This window comes from Onychostoma macrolepis, chromosome 21 (genome assembly GCF_012432095.1).
Source record: "Onychostoma macrolepis isolate SWU-2019 chromosome 21, ASM1243209v1, whole genome shotgun sequence".
NCBI lineage: Eukaryota > Metazoa > Chordata > Actinopteri > Cypriniformes > Cyprinidae > Onychostoma > Onychostoma macrolepis.
This window is the reverse complement of record NC_081175.1, coordinates 927,712-948,900: the sequence shown is the minus strand read 5'-3', so window position 1 is coordinate 948,900 and position 21,189 is coordinate 927,712. Positions and strand designations below refer to the sequence as shown.

Here is a 21,189-nt window from a genome sequence, read left to right as displayed (position 1 = left end):
GACCTGGACTGGACATATTCTTGAAATGTTCCTCATTAGGTGAGAAATGCACTGCTTCATCGGTCTTTTTTCATTAATTGTGAAAAGTTGTGTATTTTTAAATTCTGCTCAAAGCTAACACAAAACTTAAAAGTCCCTACAAGAAATAAAGTCTTTATTTATTATTCACAGTAAAACAACTGTAGCAAAATATATTCATTTTTCAGTAAATAATTCAACTAATTAAATAGGCAAGGCAAGCTTATTTATAACACATTTCATACACAATGGTAATTCAAAGTGCTTTACATAAAATGAAGTAAAATAATCATAAGAAAAAACAATCGCAACAATAAAAAGGAATTTAAAAACATGATTTAAAAATTGATTAAAACAGTTAAGATTAGAAAATAACAATACATAAAATACAGTGCAATTAGTTCAGACGTAGCACAGTGTTCATTCAACAAATGCACAGCTAAACAGATGAGTTTAGAGTCTGGATTTAAATGTGGCTAATGTTTTAGCACATCTGATCTCTTCTCTTCTAAATAAACGTATATTTTATATTGCATATATTTCAGAATTGTGTCACAGTGGGGTTGGATAAATATTACAAAGTGTTTGCTAACAAAAGCATTTTCCTCCATCATTCACATTGCTTGTAATGCCAGTAAAGTGCACAGATGATGTGGTGTGTAGTGATGAGCAGACGTCAGATGAACGATCAGAAGCCTCTCCAGTCGTAGAGCCGGCGGTTCTCTGCCACCCACTGAACGAAGAGACTGACGCGAGCGTACGCGCCGGGCCGCTGCGGGCGAGCGCAGCCGATGCCAAACGACGTGACGCCGACCAGAACCCAACCAGCGGCCTCTTCACACATCAGCGGCCCGCCGGAGTCCCCCTGACACACACACACACACACACACACACACACACAACACAGAAAAACACCTCCTGTCAATCACACACACTGATCTTCAAGTTCAGGATCAGTGCCATTTTTAATGTTTTTTTAAAAGATGTTCTTCTGCTCATCAAGGCTGCATTTATTTGATCAAAAATACAGAAAAAAATAGTAATATTGTGAAATATTATTGCGGTTTTAAAATCAGTTTTCTATGTGATTATGTGTAAAACTGTAATTTATTTCTGTGATGCTCAGCTGTATTTTCAGCATCATTACTGCAGTCTTCAGTGTCACATGATCTTCAGAAATCATTCTAATATGCTGATTTATTATCAATGTTGAACGTGTTTTGCTGCTTAATATAATATATATATATTTTTTTTTTACAGGTTACAGGCTAATATATTTCTCAAATCTGACGTGTTCGGATGTTATCAATCAAAAATATTCTCTATTCTTGATCTAGTCTTAAAAATTAACCCCCAAAAAAAGCAAGCACTGAGACGACGTGTACTCGGTCCACACCTGACAGGAGTCCACTCCTCCTTCAGCGAAGCCGGCGCACAGCATCCGCTCGGTGAAGTTGTACTCCGGCAGCCATTCCTGACACTGTTTGTTGCTTAAAATCGGCACAGAGGCTTCCTGTAACACATCGGCTCTGGAGCCTACAGATCAACAACACACAGCTTACACACAACCACCAGAAATAATACAGACTCAGATCTCTGTGTTTGTGTCTGTCTGACCATCTTCAGCCGTCAGTCCCCAGCCAGCGATAAAACACTTCCTCCCTTCTTCAATCTCAGCTCCAGGATCAGGGAGGCAGATGGGCTGCACGTAATCTGGAGGATAATAATCCACTTCTATGGGTTACGCTTTCTTTTTAATGCTTGGCAGATCATTTCTTATTATGCACAAATCAGTACACTTAAAAAATGTTCAAAATCAATCCCATAAAGAAATGTTCAGGTCAGATTTCACCCAGAAACTAAAAGGGAAAAAGTGTTTATATATCAACAGAATTGTCTTGATTTTCTTTATGCAAATAATTACTCAGTAAATGAAGTTGCATACTAATTGCACCAGTTACTTTCATATGCAAACTGAGTAAATCATGGATGAAACAGTAGCCTGCATTCTGTATACACTAACATTCAAAGGCATTTTTTAATATTGAAAGAAGTCTAATATTGCATTTTAAACAACTGTTTTCTATTTTAACATATTTTAATTGATTTCTGTGATCAAAGCTGAATTTTCAGTGTCACATGATCTTCAGAAATCATAATAATATGCTGATTTGCTGCTCAAGAAACATTTCTGATTATTATCAATGTTGAACACAGTTGTGCTGCACGATATTTTTGTGGAAACCGCGATGCATTTTATTTTTCAGGATTCACAGATGAATAGAAAGTTCAGCATTTATTTGAAACAAATCTTTTGCAACATTATAAATCTCTGTCACTTTCAATTTGATGCATACTTGCTGAATAAAAGGCATTGTGGTCAAACCTCACACTAACATTCAACAGATTTATTATTATTGCTACATCCCCACCGACAGCTGTCAGCATAAAGTCCAAGACCGTTGTTGTTTTGGAAACAAACAAAGTTAAAATTACATAAATGTGACCCTGGACCACAAAACCAGTCATAAGGGTCCATTTCTAGAAATTGAGATTTCTACATCATCTGAAAGCTGAATAAATAATCTTTCCATTGATGTATGGTTTGTTGGACAATATTTGTCTGAGATACAACTATTTGTAAATCTGGAATCTGAGGGTGCAAAAAAATCTAAATATTGAGAAAATCACCTTTAAAGTTGTTCAAATGAAGTTCTTAGCAATGCATATTACTAATCAAAAATTAAGTTTTGATATATTTACGGTAGGAAATTGACAAAATATCTTCATGGAACATGATCTTAATATCCTAATGATTTTTGGCATAAAAGAAAAATGTATAATTTTGACCCATACAATGTATTGTTGGCTATTGCTACAAATATAGCTGTGCTGCTTATGACTGCTTCTGTGCTGCAGGCTCACAAATGTACCTTTAGCATGCCTGTAAAATGAAAAACATAGTAAAATACAACATTTGTAGAAACATTTGTGTACCTGTGAAGTTGGCCGGCGTCTGTAAGTGCATCAGAGCGAAGTCCGACTCCTTGGTCCTCCTGTTATAGCGCTGGTGCACGATCACGCGATCGATCAGATGAGTTTGTCTGTTGGAGTTATCCGAGCCGAACTGAGAGTGAAGACCCAGCACCGCCGCCCAGTTTGACAGGTGCACGTTCTTTCTACAACATCAAACCCTCGTTCAGTTTCTCAGCGAGTCTTTGTGTCGGGGAGAGATACTTTTAAAAGTAATGCATTACAATATTACAGTACTTAGTTACTTTTTATGGAAAGTAATGCGTTGTGTTATTTTGCGTTGCTTTTTAATTCTGGGTTTGTTTTTAATATAAAAAGTTATATTTTTAGCAAATGTAGAAGCCCTTTCACACCAAAAAGTGAAAGGAATAAACCTCAGGCGGAAGGAAAAGTAAACTCACATCTGTTACAGTAGAACGCAGGAGAAGTTTCAACACAATGAAGCACAAGTGTTAGTTTATCTAAAGTCATTTTTGCTTATTAGTTGAACTGGATCATCAAAGGTCAGCAGCAAAGACATTGGTTAATAAACTGGGATTAAATACATAAAGGATATTTGTGTTATTTAACATATTTAATCATTTTGAGGAATACTGAATTGTTTTTTTTGTGAGTGAGATGAATTAATGCATGTTGATATTTAGTCTAGAACTACAGTGAGATCATGTTTACGCACAACGCTCTGCACTTACTCCTGATTTCTCTCAACACCAGAGCTGTCCGTCAATACATGAGAAACACAGTAAACGGCGTTACTTATTTGAAAAAGTAACTCAGATATTTTCTTGTAAATTAAAAAGTAATGCGTTACTTTACTAGTTACTTAAAAAAAAAAAAAAAAAGTAATGTGATTATGTAACTCGCGTTACTTGTAATGCATTGCCCCCAACACTGACAGTGACAGTATACACTGCTTACCCATAAACACAGTGTGCGGCTGTGATCAGCCATTCCCTGTCAATCAAAGTGGCTCCGCACACATGACCGCCCAACCAGCGCAGAGACGCTATCCATGGCCACGCCCCTTTCTGGGCATCCTGACCGCCCACCACTCGACCCGCATTATTTCCGTCCGTTTCCATGCTAGTCTCTCTTTTTAAGGGGACTTTACGGGCGCCACATGCTGTAAACAACAAGAGATGTTGCATGTATATATACTGTAAAATAGCAAAAAGTTGAGAAAACTTAATCTCCTGAAGCTGGATATATACATATATATATATATATACACCTATATGTATGTGTGTGTGCATATATATATTCATATGTATGTATATATGGATGTGTTTTGAATGTATATATACAATGCCTTTCTAAAGTATTCATATCATACGTGTTAAACTGCTTTAAAGTACTTTTTTCCCCACATCAATCTACACACCATACTGACAATGCAAAAACAGAATTGCCACAACTTTGTCAATTTATTAAAAATAAAAAAACTGAAATAAGTACATTGCATAAGTATTCATACCCTTAACTAAATATTTAGTGGAAGCACCTTTACAGCCTCAAGTTTTTTGTTTTAATGCGTTTTGAAGCTTTGCACATCATCATTTGGCAATTATCTGCCATTCTTCTCCTCACTTCTTCACGTCTCGAGCTCTGTCAGGTTGGATGAGGCAGACGCACATCTTCAGGTTTCTCCAGAAATATTTGACTGGGTTTAATCCCAGGCTGTGGCCGGGCCACTCGAGGACATTCACAGAGTCGTCTATAAGCCACTCTTGCTGTGTGTTTAGGGTCATTGTCCTGTTGGAAGGTGAGCCTTCAGCCCAGTCTGAGGTTCTGAATGCTCTGGACTGGGTTTTCATTAAAGCCATCTCTATATTTTGGTGCATTGAGCTGTTCTTCTACTCGGAGTCCCTCAGTCCCTGAAAAACAGCTCCACAGCATGAGACTGATACCAGCACACTTTACTGCTGGGACGGTACTCTGCAGCTGATGAGCAGAGATGGTTTCCTTCAAACATGATGCTAGGATCTGAGCTTCATCAGAGCAGATAGTCTTGTTTCTCAGAGTCTGAGGGTCCTTTATGTGCGGTTTTGCAAATTCCAAGTGTGTTTTCATGCATCTTCACTGAGGAGAGGATTGAGTTTGGCCACACCGCCATAAAGCCCAGATCCGTGGAGTGTTGCAGTGATGTTTGTGCTTCTGTAGGTTTCTCCTGTCTCCTCGTACGATCATGGAGCTCAAGTAGAGGGTTGTTGGTCAGCAGTCTAACCAAAGCCCTTCTCCATCAGTTGCTCAGTTTGTCCAGGAGTCCAGCTCTAGGAAGAGTCCTGGTACTTCTTCCATTAAGAGAAGTCTACATGCTTCTGTGACCCTTCAATGCTGCAGATTCTTTTTCTGAACACTTCTCCAGATGTGTGGCTTGACGCAAACCTGTTTCTGAGCTCTACGGGCAGTTCTTTTGACCTCAGGGCTTGGTTTTTGCTCTGCTGTGCATTATCAGCTGTTAAACCTTTTATTAAGACGTGTGTGCCGTTCCCAATCATACCCATTCAATTGAATTTACCACAGGTTAACTTCACTCGAAACAATTAAGCGGTGTGAATACTTTTGCAAGGCACTGTATATATGTATATGCATGCATGTATGTATATATTACATAAAACCCTTGCTACGTGTACTGCGTTACGCTAACCGAGACTGTCACATCACTTGCATTTTATTGCTCTTTTGTTGGTTTTGATTGCTTCTATTGTCCTCATTTGTAAGTCCCTTTGGATAAAAGTGTCTCCTAAATGACTAAACGTAAATGTAAAGTTGGATTTCTGCTGATTTTGTGAATGAAGCTGAGCTGTGGTTTCAAACTTACGCTGATTGTTGCAGTGCAGCGACACGATCTTCTCGCTGAGGCACGTGTCACTTTAAAAAGACACAAAATCATTTTTTTTATTTAATTAAAATAATAATAATTTTTTTTTAGATAAAATGTGTTGTTTTAGAGATTACCTGGGTTTCAGATCCAGAGAGCCGTTAGCGTTCACGCTCACAGTAGTAAAGGGAGCATCTTCATCCGTAACGCTGGAGAACCAAGCATCTCCGGACCTACAGACATCACATTACACTTTTCACACTTTTTCCCCTATTATTTGACAAACTATTTTAAGCTTTACCCTATAAAGCTACTGTATCATATTTAATACACACATTTCTAAAGCCTTTAGATTATCAATAAGATCAAAACATTTGTTCACAATCTACTACTTCCCTTTGTTTGGAAGCCCGTTTCTGCCACTAAATGCTAAATTTTAGCTCATAATTCTGACTTTTTCTTGCAATTCTGACTTCTTTTCCTAGAATCATGATATAAACTCAATTTACAAAGTCCAATTCTAAAGAAAAAGACTATTTTCTTACAATTGCAGGTTTATATCTCGCAATTCTGAGGGGAAAAAAGTCATGAATTAATAAAGCCATACTGTGAGATAAAAAAAGTTGCAATTACCTTTTTTATTTTTTATTCAGTGGTGGAAACTTGATAGTTTATACTTTTTTAGCAAGTAAAAGGCCTTGTAGTTTAATTTGAAAAATTGCCTTCACGTGTCTTTCTGCTGTGAAATCTTTACTGATTTTCGTAAAGTAAATGTAAGAATAGCTTTCATATTGTTAGATATATTTAAAGCTGAACATTTATTAGACTAAAGCAACTAAGGTTTAGACATAGTATTGCATTATATGTTTTTCTTGATCATAACACTAAGCATTACTAAGTCTCATCTTACCAAGGCATATTACTGCAGTGATGACTGAGATTTATCATTATATGTAGGTATCTGCTGTGCTGTTATAAAGATCATTGATTTACAAGCCATCAGGATTTCATCTCAAGTTTTGTCCATATAAATATCAGCAGTTTTAATCAGTTTGAGCCTCTAAATAAAACTGAGCTGTTCTTTCCTCACAAGCTCCATATTCTCACATAATCCTGATGAATCGAATAACACATGCATCTTTTTTCTGACTATTTTTTCACATGTCAGGCTTAATATGATCATATTCTCACTGTCTTCAGTGGTTAAGTGTTTACCTGTAGCCCAGGTAGCGGCAGAAGAAGAGCGAGAGCTGAGAGCTCCAGTCTTGAGCACAGACCGTGTAAAGATGATCCTGGACCTGAAGTCTCAGTCGTTCAGTTGCAGTGACGTTATCTTTGATTATATGCACTAAAACACAGCAGAGCCTGTGGTCACATGCACGAACGGAGTGATTGGATTGGTTAGGGTTTGTTATGGTTCAGATTGTTTTCTCACCACAGTCAGCTTCATCAGAGCCGTCAGTGCAGTCTCCCGCTCCGTCACACACACCTGAGCTGGACACACACACTCCTGTGCCGCACTGAAACTGACCGCTGGGACACGGATCTGCATATTGACCAGAGGTTTATATCATTTCTTAAGCCGTCTCTATGTGATTATGCTGATATAATGCACAGCAGAAGACACACCTGGTTGACCGAGGTTAAAGCCCGTGCTAAAGTTGGCTAGAAAGCCTCTGTCGTTGCCCGACGCATCCGTGAAAAGCATGACTGTCATCTGAGAGCTCGTGGAGAACAGATCCGGGAAGGAACGATCCCCAGTTAGGACACCTTCAATGACCAAAACACACATTACTCGTGTACATTCTGTGCTAATAAACTTTAACATTAGGCAAAAGTAAAAATCATTTGTGTGTGCATTTCATATGAGAGGTCAATGAAATATTACAATTATTATTAAAGCATGCGAATATGAAAATACTGAGGTCAGTAAATTGTTTTAAAAGGAATTAATACTTTTATTCAGCATTAAACTGATCAAAAGTGAGAGTAAAGACGTTTATAATGTTGCAAAAGATTTCTTTTTTTTTTTTTTTTAAATGCTGTTCTTTTGAATTTTCTATTCATCTGTGAATCCTGAAAAATAAAATGTATCAGTTTCCACAAAATATTGAGCAGCACAACTGTTTTCAACATTGATAATAATCAGAAATGTTTGTTGAGCAGCAAATCAGTATATTAGACTGATTTCTGAAGATCATGTGACACTGAAGACTGCAGTAATGATGCTGAAAATACAGCTGAGCATCACAGAAATAAATTACAGTTTAACACATTCACATAGAAAACAGACCTTTTAAATTCTATTAATATTTCACTATTTTTACTGTATTTTTGATCAAATAAATGCAGCCTTGATGAGCAGAAGAGACCTTAAAAAAAATATATTTAAAAAAAAAAAAATATATATATTTTTTTATTAAAACATTTATTAAATCCCCCCATTATCTATAATATAAATGCATGCCTCAATAAATGAAACATCTGTGAATATAAGCAAAAATCACCTAGCAAATCTGAATAGGGTGTCGCTCCATCTCGAATTTCCAAAACATCATAATCCATCTCTAAAGCAACGTCTTGAAAATGTAGCTGGATATTCTGTCCTTCCTTAGCATGTAAAGTCCACACACCTGAACAAGATCAACCATAATAATAAAAAATTATCATATTAAAGCAGGTGCAGCTTTCCGTTATCGTTTAGAATCTTCCCTAAATTGTTCTGCATTCTTAATGATCAAGGCTGAAAGTTAATATACTGGGTTTAGGACTCACATGAAGCTTTGTGTCCGTAGCCGTTGGGGTAGTTTGGAGAGCTGAATGTGGAGTTGGGGTCATACAGGTCAAACGGTCCCCCACAATCCTCTACGATAAATCATTCAAACTCATCACATGAACGTGACTCCTCTGAAATCTTGTGCTAATATGAATGTCATAAGAATGACTGCAGCAGGTATAATCGCTCACCTGGTATGGGAGGAGGAGTGGTGGGAGGAGGGACCGGGGTCGGCTCCGGAGGGGCCGCTCCACAAGAACCAGGCGCTACGCTGATATCATCCAGAGCAATGTCATTCAGAAGCCCTGCCCTCTTCTGTGCTTCAAACACCACCTGAGAGACCAACCAAACAGCTGTTAATGACCTTCGGAGCAGCTTACGTTATGAAGTTTAAAGGGATAGTTCACCCAAAAATGAAAGTTCTGTCATTAATTACTCACCCTCATGTCTTTCCAAACCCGTAAGACCATCGTTCATCTTCAGGGTTTGGAACGACATGAAGGTGAGTAATTAATGACAGAACTTTAATTTTTGGGTGAACTATCCCTTTAAGCCTGTTTGTATGTGAGCTGACCACAGCCTCTGCAGTGATGTTAAGCGTGGCTTGACCGTAGTTCCAGTTGTCACCGTAGTTCCCTTCTTTCTGGAAGAGGACAGTGGCGGATGAGCCTTGCTGTGCCGTGACCGTCAGACGCCAAACCTCCTCGCCAAACATGTGATACCTCAAAGAGCACAGGGACAGCTTACAGCGGCGCACAAAACAAGCACACTTGAGAAGAGCACTGAAATGTGAACTGTGTGTAATGTTTTCAGACAATTGCATGATATTTACAATGAAATGAAAATGAATTATAGATAAATTTATATTAAACTAGCTGAACTTTAGTCTTACGGCTCAAGAAAAGCATGTTTACTCCAATATACTCATAAATATTATATGCAAGTACATTTTTAAAATGTGCTTTTAAGATTTAAAATGCACATACGATACTTAAAAATGCACATTCAATACTTCTTAACAAGAGATGTACACATACTTGATTAATTCTAGCATTTTATCATCTTAATTTGCATTTATAGTAATTTTCATACAATGTGCACAAATAAGCTGAATGCTTCCAAATGTTACAGCAGGGAGAAAAACTAACCAGAATTGCAGACACACAGATTCCTTTGTTGGAGTCAGAGGAAGACTGTATATACGGAATTTTTTATCCCTATTTCCTGGGGTCCGAGGGGTCACAATGTAGTACCCTATGAGATTAAAACCCATGTTCGTTACAGTACATCAGGTTTGCAAATCGTATAAATAAGAGCAATTAATTAAAGTATAAATATAGCTGCAAGCTGGAGTTAAGAGGCAAGCAAAGCAGTGAGCATCAGACCAACTGCAAAAATTTGTAATTTTATTATTGTTATTATTATTATTGTTGTTATTTTATTTGACATGGACATCACAATTACATTGGACAAACCATATGCATTTGCTTAAGTGTTTTAGCGCACATGTTAATTTTCAACACCTGTCCAAGAGAGACTTGTTTAAAAAAAAAAAAAAAAGAAGAGCAAAACAACAGTAATAAGTACAATACACAAAAGTAATAACAATAAAAATAATAATAACAATACCAACAATAATGTCATAATCAGCCGAAGTTAAGATGATTTTAGTCACAATAGCTGAAAAATCATAAATACATTAATTAGTGATGTGATTTAATGGTTTATCTCTTTTGACCAATAGGTGGCGCTGTTATCAGATTGATGTGGCGTGGTCAGTGTGAGGTGAGAATGACACACAAAGTTTGGTGTCAGAATATCAAAGCATTGCAGAGATACAGCCTCAAATGCAGTTTGGCATCATGCCGTCAAATTCATTGTTGCAGTAAATGAAAACCAACTGGTCCATCGACACGAAATCCATAAGTTTTTGCCGGCACGGTCTGAAAATTATCAGATTCGAACTTGGTGAATATCAGATCAACAGTCCAGGAGGAGTTAATAAAAACAGTAGGACGTGAAGTTTGGCTGATTATGACTGGAATCGATGTTCTCGGTATGATGCAATGAATCTATCAAGACCAGTCTCAGGATAACAGGCACAAATAATCAAAAGATAGGAGCACTTTTTTAAATTTTGCTATAAATCTTGATCTCAAGGTGGTGCTGCACCATGACTTTTTGAGTACCTTCAGGGCACAGTGAGTTTCATAACATTACGCCAATACATTTGTAAAATAAAGCATTTTACTACAAAATTAAAAATGGCCAACTGGCTCTGCGTCCCAATTCGCATACTATCCGTCCTAAATAGTTTTCAAAAATAGAATGAGTACGTCCCAAATCATAGTATGTTTAAAAAAAGTATGCCAAAGATTCCCGGATGGTCTACTACTTCCGGTTAGAATTGAAGTGCAGATCTCTACACTGTAGCGGCTAATATTACCCACAACACACTGCGCAGTGGACGAGGATTCGATTAGAACTACAAACATGCATGAAAAGTGTTTAAACACTACAAACATGGCGGATATGCGTGATCGACAGACAGGCAGAGAAAGGGGTTTGAGTGATAATCAATCAATATCTAACCTGATTAAAACATTTATTTAATGTTATGCGTGTTATATTTCATCTGCAGCAACATTGTGGACTTTTATAATGATACGTTTAGTTATTAACTTTTAAATGCATCATTATGCAAACATATGAAGAGAGTCCTAGGCATGATAGACACGTGACTCGCAGATCAACATGCCTCTTCATTTCTCTCCAATACGGTCGGAAATCAAATTAAACTAAATGTGGATGATGTTAACTGTGATAAGATGATTGACAGGGCAGTTTAAACAGTTACATGATGCACGTAACTAAGCAACAGAGCATCCATTAAATATGCAGCTATGACGAAGTAGTATGTCCCAAAGCTTGCCTACTATTCTGCTACATACTCAAAAGTATCTACTTTTTGTTCACAAAAAAAAAAAAAAATAAAAAAAAATAAAGAGTATATACTTTTAGGGCATAGTATAAGTAGGCGAACTGGGATGCAACATGGGTATATTTCGACTCTGTATGGCGCACTGAAACTTAAGAGTCCAGTCTTGTAATTTTTGGAAAAACCATTCAGAATTTATAAGCAAAAACAGCCATTTTTCATATCTCCTGATCACTAGGTGGCGCTCTGCCAAAACTGTGCAGATAGCCTCAGGTCATGGTTATTATAACACACACCAAGTTTGGTCTCAATATGCTGAAGTGTTGTGGAGATATAGCCTCACATCCGTTTTGGCATGCTTTTCGCCCAAGACGTTCACGTTTATTCAAGAACTGTTTGAAATCAACTTGAATTCCATAACTTTTAGTCAGCATGCTCTGAAGATGATCTGGCTCAATTGTTGTAAATAATTGGAGCATTAGGGTAGGAGGAGTTGAACATTTTTTTTTTTTTTTTTGAAAAATTCAAAATGATAGGGTGCAATCAGAAATTTTATTTTTTCAAAAAGTCATTAGCATAAACATGAGTGCAAGTTTAAGCTGTTGGTGGCGCTAGAGTGTTTGAGTTAGAGACTCCAAATTTGCTATGGCTAATGTTGAGACTGTTCTCTATCTGTGTCAAATTTCACATTTTACCATACAGTTCAGAGCTGCCACAGACTTCCAGAGCGGAAGAAGAAGAAGAAGAAAGTTTAGTCTGTAATTGTGGCTGTATTTAATGGCACCTGATTGGTCTCCGGTCGTGTGATCGAAGCTCGGGCCGGTGTTGGGTGGGAGAGCAGCGCCTTGTGCTCGTAACCAGTCGCCATCATCATCAAAATCTTGCCTCCAGAGACAGAAGTTCTCTTCAAAGGAACAGTTTATCTTCTCTTCATCTACCAAAGACCATAGAATTCAATAAAACTTGACGCTTGAGTAATAACTCTGAATATGATCAAATTTGGCATTTTTGCACTTCTGCTTTTTTGAATGAGAATCTAACTCAAACTTTACAACTTGCAGATTACTTTCTACTTCTTGAGAAGCTTCAAGTTGTGAAGATGATCTTTTAAGAGCCATAAACTGGTCACACAGTGCAAAAAATGATTTTCTTACTTATTTATACTAGAAAACAAGGCAAAAATACCAAGTAAGAAAATAATTTTTCTGCAATAAAACTACAACAGTCGTCGCTGCAGCACTCTATAGGCCTGTGAATAAAGTAGAGCTCTCTATAAATGGATTCAATGGCAGTATAGTATTTTCAGGATTAGCTGAAATCAACACCCACTAGAGAGATCTTTGACGTTCTCTGCCGTGTAAGTGGCGTTGAATCCTTGAAGGCTGTTGCTGTAGTCTGCGAAAAACTCAACAGTGGCTTCATGAGATAAGAGCCAAATGTCTCCAGGTGATGCGCCTGAGACAGAGTCTGAAAGAGAGAGCTGATGTCAAGACTTCAGAAGCCCAACACCTTCCCGTAATACAACGGTTTTATAGTGAATCTCACGTGTCAGTGTTTTCGTGGGGCCTGTGCCCTCGTACAGACTCAGAACGTCGATGTCCTGCTCCGTATGGAAAGTGTGGAAGACTATTTTGACGGCCGAGCCCTCAGTCACTCTGTGTGTGAAATTATATTTTAGAACACCAGAAATATCTTCCAAATATAATCATTTATTTTCAGGATGCTGAAGAAGTTGTGATGAACTTAAAGCCCATTACACTCACATATATTATACTTGTAAAGTTTATGGAGAAAAAAAAAAAAAAGTAATTCAGGTAATAAAAGAATAACAAAGATACAAAATACAGTTTTGGGTACAGGACCTATGCTACTTAGTAAAGGTGAGTTATTTAGAATATTGAGAATTACAGATTTTAAAGCAATACAATTTTGGAGAAGGTAAGAATCCCCAGCTATACGTGATCGGTTAGATTTAGTTTCTAAAGTACACTAACATATAAGGCTAACATATGAAATTAAAAGTAAAATTATACATTTTGAAAAGTTATGGGCACCTCTAAAATCAAAGTGTATACTATAAAACAATACATATTATATTAATTACCCTTTTACATAATTCTCCCTCCTTTTTCAATTTATTCATTTACTATTTTATTTTATTATTCAATATTATCATCAATTGATGTTTAAAAAAATATTATTTGAATTACTTGCTAGGAATTAGTGTCATAAGAGTTTTGATATGAATGTGTGACTGTGTTCTGTATTTTTTCTTAATTACTTTTATTTGTATTTAAATTATTTTCCCTATTTCTCATATGTAAAAGTGTTTATGTATGTAACTTATTGTCAAATAATTATTATTTATCTGTTATATATATATATATATATATATATATATATATATATATATATATATATATATATATATATTACCACAAAAGGAAAAAAAAAAAAAAAGTGAACGGAAGAGAAAGTAGAAGGAAAAATAAGGAATAACTATTGGTAAAAAAAATCTGATTTTTTTTCTTCAAAGGAATTCACTTGCATAATTGTATCAAATATGTTTTTGAATTGAAAGACTTAAAAGTATTTAAAAAAAAAAAAAAACTATTTGTGAGATAGTGACGTATGTGTAGATGTGTCTGATGATCATATTACCGTATGATCCAGCGGCAGTCTGTGGGACTGTCATAGGCCTCGGGAAAGTTTTTGGAGTGGAAGGATCCGGTCGGACCGAGCAGAAGAAACTGACCGTCACACTCGGTTGCTATATTGCAAGAAAGACACTTTATCCATCACAATAAACGCATCTTAAAAACACTAATATTGTGTGTGTGTGTGTGTGTGTGTGTGTATATATAGGGTACAACAGGGTAAAAGGCACCTTTGACATTATTTTCCTCTAAACCACTAGATGTCCGAAAAACTTGGTGTAGCACTTTCCAAAACATCCGCTTTTCAAGATGCACATGCAAATTTGTCTGATCCTTGACGCGATTCTGTGCTTACTTGATCTAATATTTGATGTTTTTTTTAAATGTTGTAGATTTAAGTAGCAAATGAGAATCGCTAAAATTAATGCATATATTTTGAGACAAAGGTCTTCTTTATGATTTTCAGTTTTGTTTAAGATAATTAAAGCAACAGTTTTTAAATAACGAAAGAATATGTAAAAGTATGGTATTTGGGGTAAAAAGCGCCCCTGCTGTTGCGCACAGTAATTAACATGATAATTAATAGATCACTGACTTTTCCATTTGTTGACATGACATGGTTAGATTCAGATAGTAAATATCATATATTATGTTGGGTGTCCATATTAGAGATAATCACCATCATATGAAACCATCATATTTAAAAACATGATATTAATCATATCATAAAATACAATTTGTTGTTTCTATTGTAAATCTATATTAAATTATTATGGGATCTCCTTCAATGCTTTCAAAATCTTTACTTTTTAAAATGATTTTGTTTCTGTATTTTAAAATATAAGTTTTATATTAACATATTTTAAAGACAGTATATTTATTTTTCAAAATAAGCAGAAAATAGTAAAAATTTTGCTAAAGTGATTGTTTTGAACAAGTATTAACTTAGACATATATATATATTAAAAAAACATTTTAGCTGAAGTATTTGTATAAATACTGTGTGCCTTTTACCCCATGCCTTTGCCACATCATAAACAAAATAAATGATTTGTATGATTTATTTTCACACAAAATCTGTCACTCTATAAATGTTCAATAAAAACGAATATATTTCTTCTGCAATCATACACGTTGGGCGTAGTGAAAAGCACATTTTTTCTTAGGGTGTGCCTTTAGCCCCGTTGTACCCTATGAAAACATCCCAAGGACACACCACAGAGAGCGTGATCCTCATCGGAGCCGTCAGCACAGCTCTGTACTCCGTCACACACGTCAGACTGAGGAACACATGCTGCTCCATCAGCACAAGCCTTCTGTCCTTCTGGACAATTCACTGCAGAGACTGACAGCAGACGCACCACTATTACAAACCAGTACAAAAATCTTCACTTTTTAAACAAATCAGGCATTTTTACAAACAATTAAATGCATATTTATAAACTACACAATACCATTCAAAATTTGGGGTCGGTCAGGTTTTCTTAAATGAAGTCTCCTATTCTCTGATCATAAATAGATTAAAAACTGTAATATTGTACACTTTTGATAGAATGTAAAACAGCTGTTTTCTATGTGAATATCTGTTAAACTGTAATTGATTGCTGTGATCAAAGCTCAATTCATTCTTCAGAAATCATTCTAATATGCTGATTTTCTGTTCAAGAAACATTTCTGATTATTATCAATGTTGAGAACAGTTGTGCTGCACAATATAATTTTGTGTAATACATTTTATTTTTCAGGATTCACAGATGAATAGAAAGTTCAAAAGAACAGCATTTAAGTAATGCTGTTTTTGCAACATTATAAATGTCACTTTTGATTAATTTAATGCAACCTTGCTAAATAAAATAACTTTTTTTTAAATAAATAAAATAAAATAATATAAAATAGAATGTTACTGACCCCAAACATTTGAACAATATACATACACTGTCGTGAAATGATAGTGCTGTGATTTGGCTAACTTTAAGCATGTAGAATTTATAAACATATTAATAAAATTAATAATCAATGAAATTTTACAATTAATCTGTCACACTGCAGGACAAAAAAAAAAAAAGTGATTAACAACACAAAAAAATGAATTTGACGCATTCCCATTCAAATGAATTCATTTTAACCAAATATCTTGATTTTTGATGTTGTGCTGGTGTTGATGTTGACTTTTATGACATTTATTTATTTTTTATTATTTTTAAATTATTATTATTATTTTTAAAAATATATTTAGCTTTTTGATCCATAATATGACATCCATCCCACATTCCTATCATAATGTCATTTTCTTATCTAAATACAATCAAAACAACTAATAAAGAAATGAGACTTTGTCCCTGACATGACGCGTGTCCCTCAGATTGAGCAATGAAACAGAAGCCCGTCTCACCTGCTGCTGCTGTGCTTGAAGCTGGTTTATCTGAGGGTAGAAATTAAAATGCATAAAATCAGCTGAAAACCCCTCCGAACTAAGAGTTGCGCAAATTTAATGAATTAAGTCTATTAGATGAACTAATTAAATCAATTCCGTCTATAAAGTCACGTGGAAATGTTTAGATGCAATCCATCGATGTGAAAGTGTAGATATGTCTTGAAGGCATTACCTGTGACCTGCACGCTGTCGATGTCGATCACGAGTCCATCATCTGAACCATCAGCCTGCTGTAAACCAGCGACTAACTGCTCCTGAACCGTCTGCGAATCCAGAACGCCTCGGAAGACCAGCTCAAAAAACACAACCACGCTGCCTTCACTGAGAGCACACACACCAAAATCAATCGCACGACTGCAGAAATAACAAGAATTCATCTTTCTGATCTGAGCTTGAACTTTAAGCATAACACTTACTCTTCTTTTTTTTTTGTTATATTTATGCATTAAAGTTATATAAACAAACAATAAATAAATAAATGCTTCTAGTAAATTCAAATTTTTTTTGCATTGAAGTATTTCACAATTTCACGGCTGTTGGTTATTTTTGATTTCAAAGCACATCTCTAGAACCTAAATGCATGGACAAAATGTTAAATATGATGAACTTAATTGCTGTCTTTTTAGCTTAGGGGCTTCAATATATAAATTCTGACCTGAACTGATTGACCTTGCAGCTTCTGAACTGCTCCTTAATGGAAGTACGACTGTAAGCGTCGTTAATCTGCAGAGAAAACACAACAAAACTGATTTATCATCACACTAACATACTGATCGTATCAGTCAGCCAATAACTTACAGAATGATACAATCATTACTAGCATTTCATCTCATGAAAATGTGTTAAAATATAAGCTTATCATTAATGTACCATTAACATTTTTCTATTTGAATTTTGACATTATTTTCATGACAATTAAGCAAATTAACTCTCAAAATGATCATTATACACATACATATTATAATATAGTGCTGTCAAGCGATTAATCGCATCCAAAATAAACATTTTTGTTTACACACATATACATATATATATATATATATGTGTGCTGTGTATATTTATTATGTATATATAAAAAAATTACAAACACATGCATGTATATTTCAGAAAAATGTTATGTTTATATATTAAATATATTTAGTTATAATATAAATTATATGAATAAATATTTTAAAAATATATACTGTATGTGTATTATATATATATATATATATATATATATATATATATATATATATATATACATACACACATATACATACATAAATATACACAGAACACACACATTATGTAAACAAAAACTTTTTGTACGTGATTAATCGTGATTATAATAAAATAACAAATATTGGTTTTATAATAATATAATAAATTATAATTGTATATTCTCATTGACATTATAAAGCAAAGTCTACAGTATTATTGTAAAAATTATTTTCTCTCTTATAGGCTGCACCATTCATTTCTGGTGATTTCTCACATTCCAGTAAACGCAGAAAACATGTTTTAGTTCTCATGCAATTCATATGTCACAATGCAAAATGTTTTTGGTTTAGAGGTAAAAGTGACCCAAACATGTGTTGACATGCTTCATGATTCATCCGATAAATTAAAGAAAATGAAGATTGTGTCATGGGTTACTCATCCTCGTGTCGTCTGACTTGACTTTCACTGTCTGCTCTTCTGAATAAAGTCCGTCATACAGGTTTGGACTCACATGAGGCTTAGTAAATGATGACAGGATCTTGATTCTGGGTGAATTATTCTTTGAGCTGTACCTTCTGCTCGCTGTCGTAGGCCAGAGCTTTGAACTGTGCGCTGTGTTTGTCCCGCAGCTCCTCGCTGAAGACGCTTCCGTTAGAGATGACGAGGATCCCGCTGAACTCGGAGCCGCTCTGCTCTCCTCCAGCATCTGAAACATCACACACATCACTGCAGAACACCTCCAGCAGAGCGCATTAGAGATGGACAGTCTCAAAAAAGTGAGTCGTGAAAGGTGAGGAGTACCTGTGTTGTCCAGAGCGAGCCAGGTGACGACGCTGAGTCCCACGCAAACCACGAACAGCAGAAGCAGAAGCGTAGAGAGCAGCAGCTCCGCAGACGACAGACCACACGTTCTTCTGGACATCACGCTCACAACACGCAAACCCACAAACTCACCGCTGGCGCGCTCCGCCGCTTCTATACACTTCTGTCCTCGTTATACAGCCTAGCAATAAACTTTTATTGAACAGCAACTAATACTGTTGATTAGGACCAAGTGCCATTTTATCAGCGTTTCCAGAAAGCATTAATAAAAGGAGTAACGCAAGAGGAAGCAAAATATAATGTTCAAACTCTTGGGCTTTAACTATCATTTCTAAACACTGTCAAATCATTCGTCTAGATATCTAAATATATTCCAGAATGAAGTTATTACCATGTGCTGAGAAAACTAGCTCATCCTCCCACCTTAGCCTCCAGGAACAATCCCCAGATACACTTCTTGTGTGATTTTTACTGTACATTTCTGCCATAGTCATAACCTATTCCTAAATATAATGAAACTTAAAATTTTCTGTAAAGCTGCTTTGCAACAATTTGTATCGTGAAAAGCGCTATAAAATAAATTTGAATTGAATTTCCTGAGACAGCTTTAGGGGAATTATTTTATTATTCAAAAATACAGTAAAATAGGTTTATATATATATATATATATATATATATATATATATATATATATATATATATATATATATATATATATATATATATATATATATATGTGTGCTGTGTATATTTATTATGTATATATAAAAAAATTACAAACACATGCATGTATATTTCAGAAAAATGTTATGTTTATATATTAAATATATTTAGTTATAATATAAATTATATGAATAAATATTTTAAAATATATACTGTATGTGTATTATATATATATATATATATATATATATACATACACACATATACATACATAAATATACACAGAACACACACATTATGTAAACAAAAACTTTTTGTACGTGATTAATCGTGATTATAATAAAATAACAAATATTGGTTTTATAATAATATAATAAATTATAATTGTATATTCTCATTGACATTATAAAGCAAAGTCTACAGTATTATTGTAAAAATTATTTTCTCTCTTATAGGCTGCACCATTCATTTCTGGTGATTTCTCACATTCCAGTAAACGCAGAAAACATGTTTTAGTTCTCATGCAATTCATATGTCACAATGCAAAATGTTTTTTTGGTTTAGAGGTAAAAGTGACCCAAACATGTGTTGACATGCTTCATGATTCATCCGATAAATTAAAGAAAATGAAGATTGTGTCATGGGTTACTCATCCTCGTGTCGTCTGACTTGACTTTCACTGTCTGCTCTTCTGAATAAAGTCCGTCATACAGGTTTGGACTCACATGAGGCTTAGTAAATGATGACAGGATCTTGATTCTGGGTGAATTATTCTTTGAGCTGTACCTTCTGCTCGCTGTCGTAGGCCAGAGCTTTGAACTGTGCGCTGTGTTTGTCCCGCAGCTCCTCGCTGAAGACGCTTCCGTTAGAGATGACGAGGATCCCGCTGAACTCGGAGCCGCTCTGCTCTCCTCCAGCATCTGAAACATCACACACATCACTGCAGAACACCTCCAGCAGAGCGCATTAGAGATGGACAGTCTCAAAAAAGTGAGTCGTGAAAGGTGAGGAGTACCTGTGTTGTCCAGAGCGAGCCAGGTGACGACGCTGAGTCCCACGCAAACCACGAACAGCAGAAGCAGAAGCGTAGAGAGCAGCAGCTCCGCAGACGACAGACCACACGTTCTTCTGGACATCACGCTCACAACACGCAAACCCACAAACTCACCGCTGACGCCGCGCTCCGCCGCTTCTATACACTTCTGTCCTCGTTATACAGCCTAGCAATAAACTTTTATTGAACAGCAACTAATACTGTTGATTAGGACCAAGTGCCATTTTATCAGCGTTTCCAGAAAGCATTAATAAAAGGAGTAACGCAAGAGGAAGCAAAAATATAATGTTCAAACTCTTGGGCTTTAACTATCATTTCTAAACACTGTCAAATCATTCGTCTAGATATCTAAATATATTCCAGAATGAAGTTATTACCATGTGCTGAGAAAACTAGCTCATCCTCCCACCTTAGCCTCCAGGAACAATCCCCAGATACACTTCTTGTGTGATTTTACTGTACATTTCTGCCATAGTCATAACCTATTCCTAAATATAATGAAACTTAAAATTTTCTGTAAAGCTGCTTTGCAACAATTTGTATCGTGAAAAGCGCTATAAAATAAATTTGAATTGAATTTCCTGAGACAGCTTTAGGGGAATTATTTTATTATTCAAAAATACAGTAAAATAGGTTTATATATATATATATATATATATATATATATATATATATATATATATATATATATATATATTAGATTTAGATTTTATTATAAAATTTTATTTTATAAAATTAACTAATTTAAAATATATATAATAAAAAAAAAA

At 35.4% G+C, this 21,189-nt stretch overlaps 2 protein-coding genes across 4 annotated transcripts; both read right to left on the bottom strand.

Moving 5' to 3' along the window:
* Nucleotides 1–149: 149 nt before the first annotated feature.
* On the bottom strand, nucleotides 150–19,295 carry LOC131528188 (enteropeptidase-like). Of its 3 annotated transcripts, XR_009267813.1 has the most exons (26): nucleotides 18,682–19,295; nucleotides 18,453–18,586; nucleotides 17,333–17,400; nucleotides 16,850–16,998; nucleotides 16,636–16,665; nucleotides 15,460–15,588; nucleotides 14,248–14,356; nucleotides 13,132–13,241; nucleotides 12,916–13,053; nucleotides 12,371–12,520; nucleotides 9,797–9,902; nucleotides 9,223–9,370; nucleotides 8,840–8,981; nucleotides 8,648–8,737; nucleotides 8,380–8,505; nucleotides 7,502–7,642; nucleotides 7,308–7,418; nucleotides 7,088–7,220; nucleotides 6,010–6,105; nucleotides 5,873–5,922; nucleotides 3,970–4,174; nucleotides 3,016–3,197; nucleotides 1,636–1,731; nucleotides 1,415–1,554; nucleotides 954–1,022; nucleotides 833–900 (listed from the first exon to the last, which is right to left on the bottom strand). XR_009267813.1 is itself a non-coding variant. In XM_058757170.1 (25 exons), the coding sequence occupies exons 1-25, from the start codon at nucleotides 18,800–18,802 to the stop codon at nucleotides 707–709; spliced, it is 3,081 nt and encodes a 1,026-aa protein (XP_058613153.1). In that variant the 5' UTR covers nucleotides 18,803–19,295; the 3' UTR covers nucleotides 150–706. The 3 variants fall into 3 exon arrangements, 2 of the variants coding, with proteins under 2 accessions (XP_058613153.1, XP_058613154.1); XM_058757170.1 differs by lacking the exon at nucleotides 954–1,022 and having other exon boundaries at nucleotides 150–883; XM_058757171.1 differs by lacking the exon at nucleotides 833–900 and having other exon boundaries at nucleotides 933–1,022.
* Nucleotides 19,296–19,739: 444 nt separating this feature from the next.
* LOC131528189 (enteropeptidase-like) lies at nucleotides 19,740–20,995 on the bottom strand. Its single transcript, XM_058757172.1, has 2 exons — nucleotides 20,381–20,995; nucleotides 19,740–20,285 (listed from the first exon to the last, which is right to left on the bottom strand). Exons 1-2 carry the CDS (start codon nucleotides 20,499–20,501, stop codon nucleotides 20,134–20,136), a joined length of 273 nt encoding a protein of 90 aa, XP_058613155.1. The 5' UTR covers nucleotides 20,502–20,995; the 3' UTR covers nucleotides 19,740–20,133.
* Between the last annotated feature and the right edge of the window lie 194 nt (nucleotides 20,996–21,189).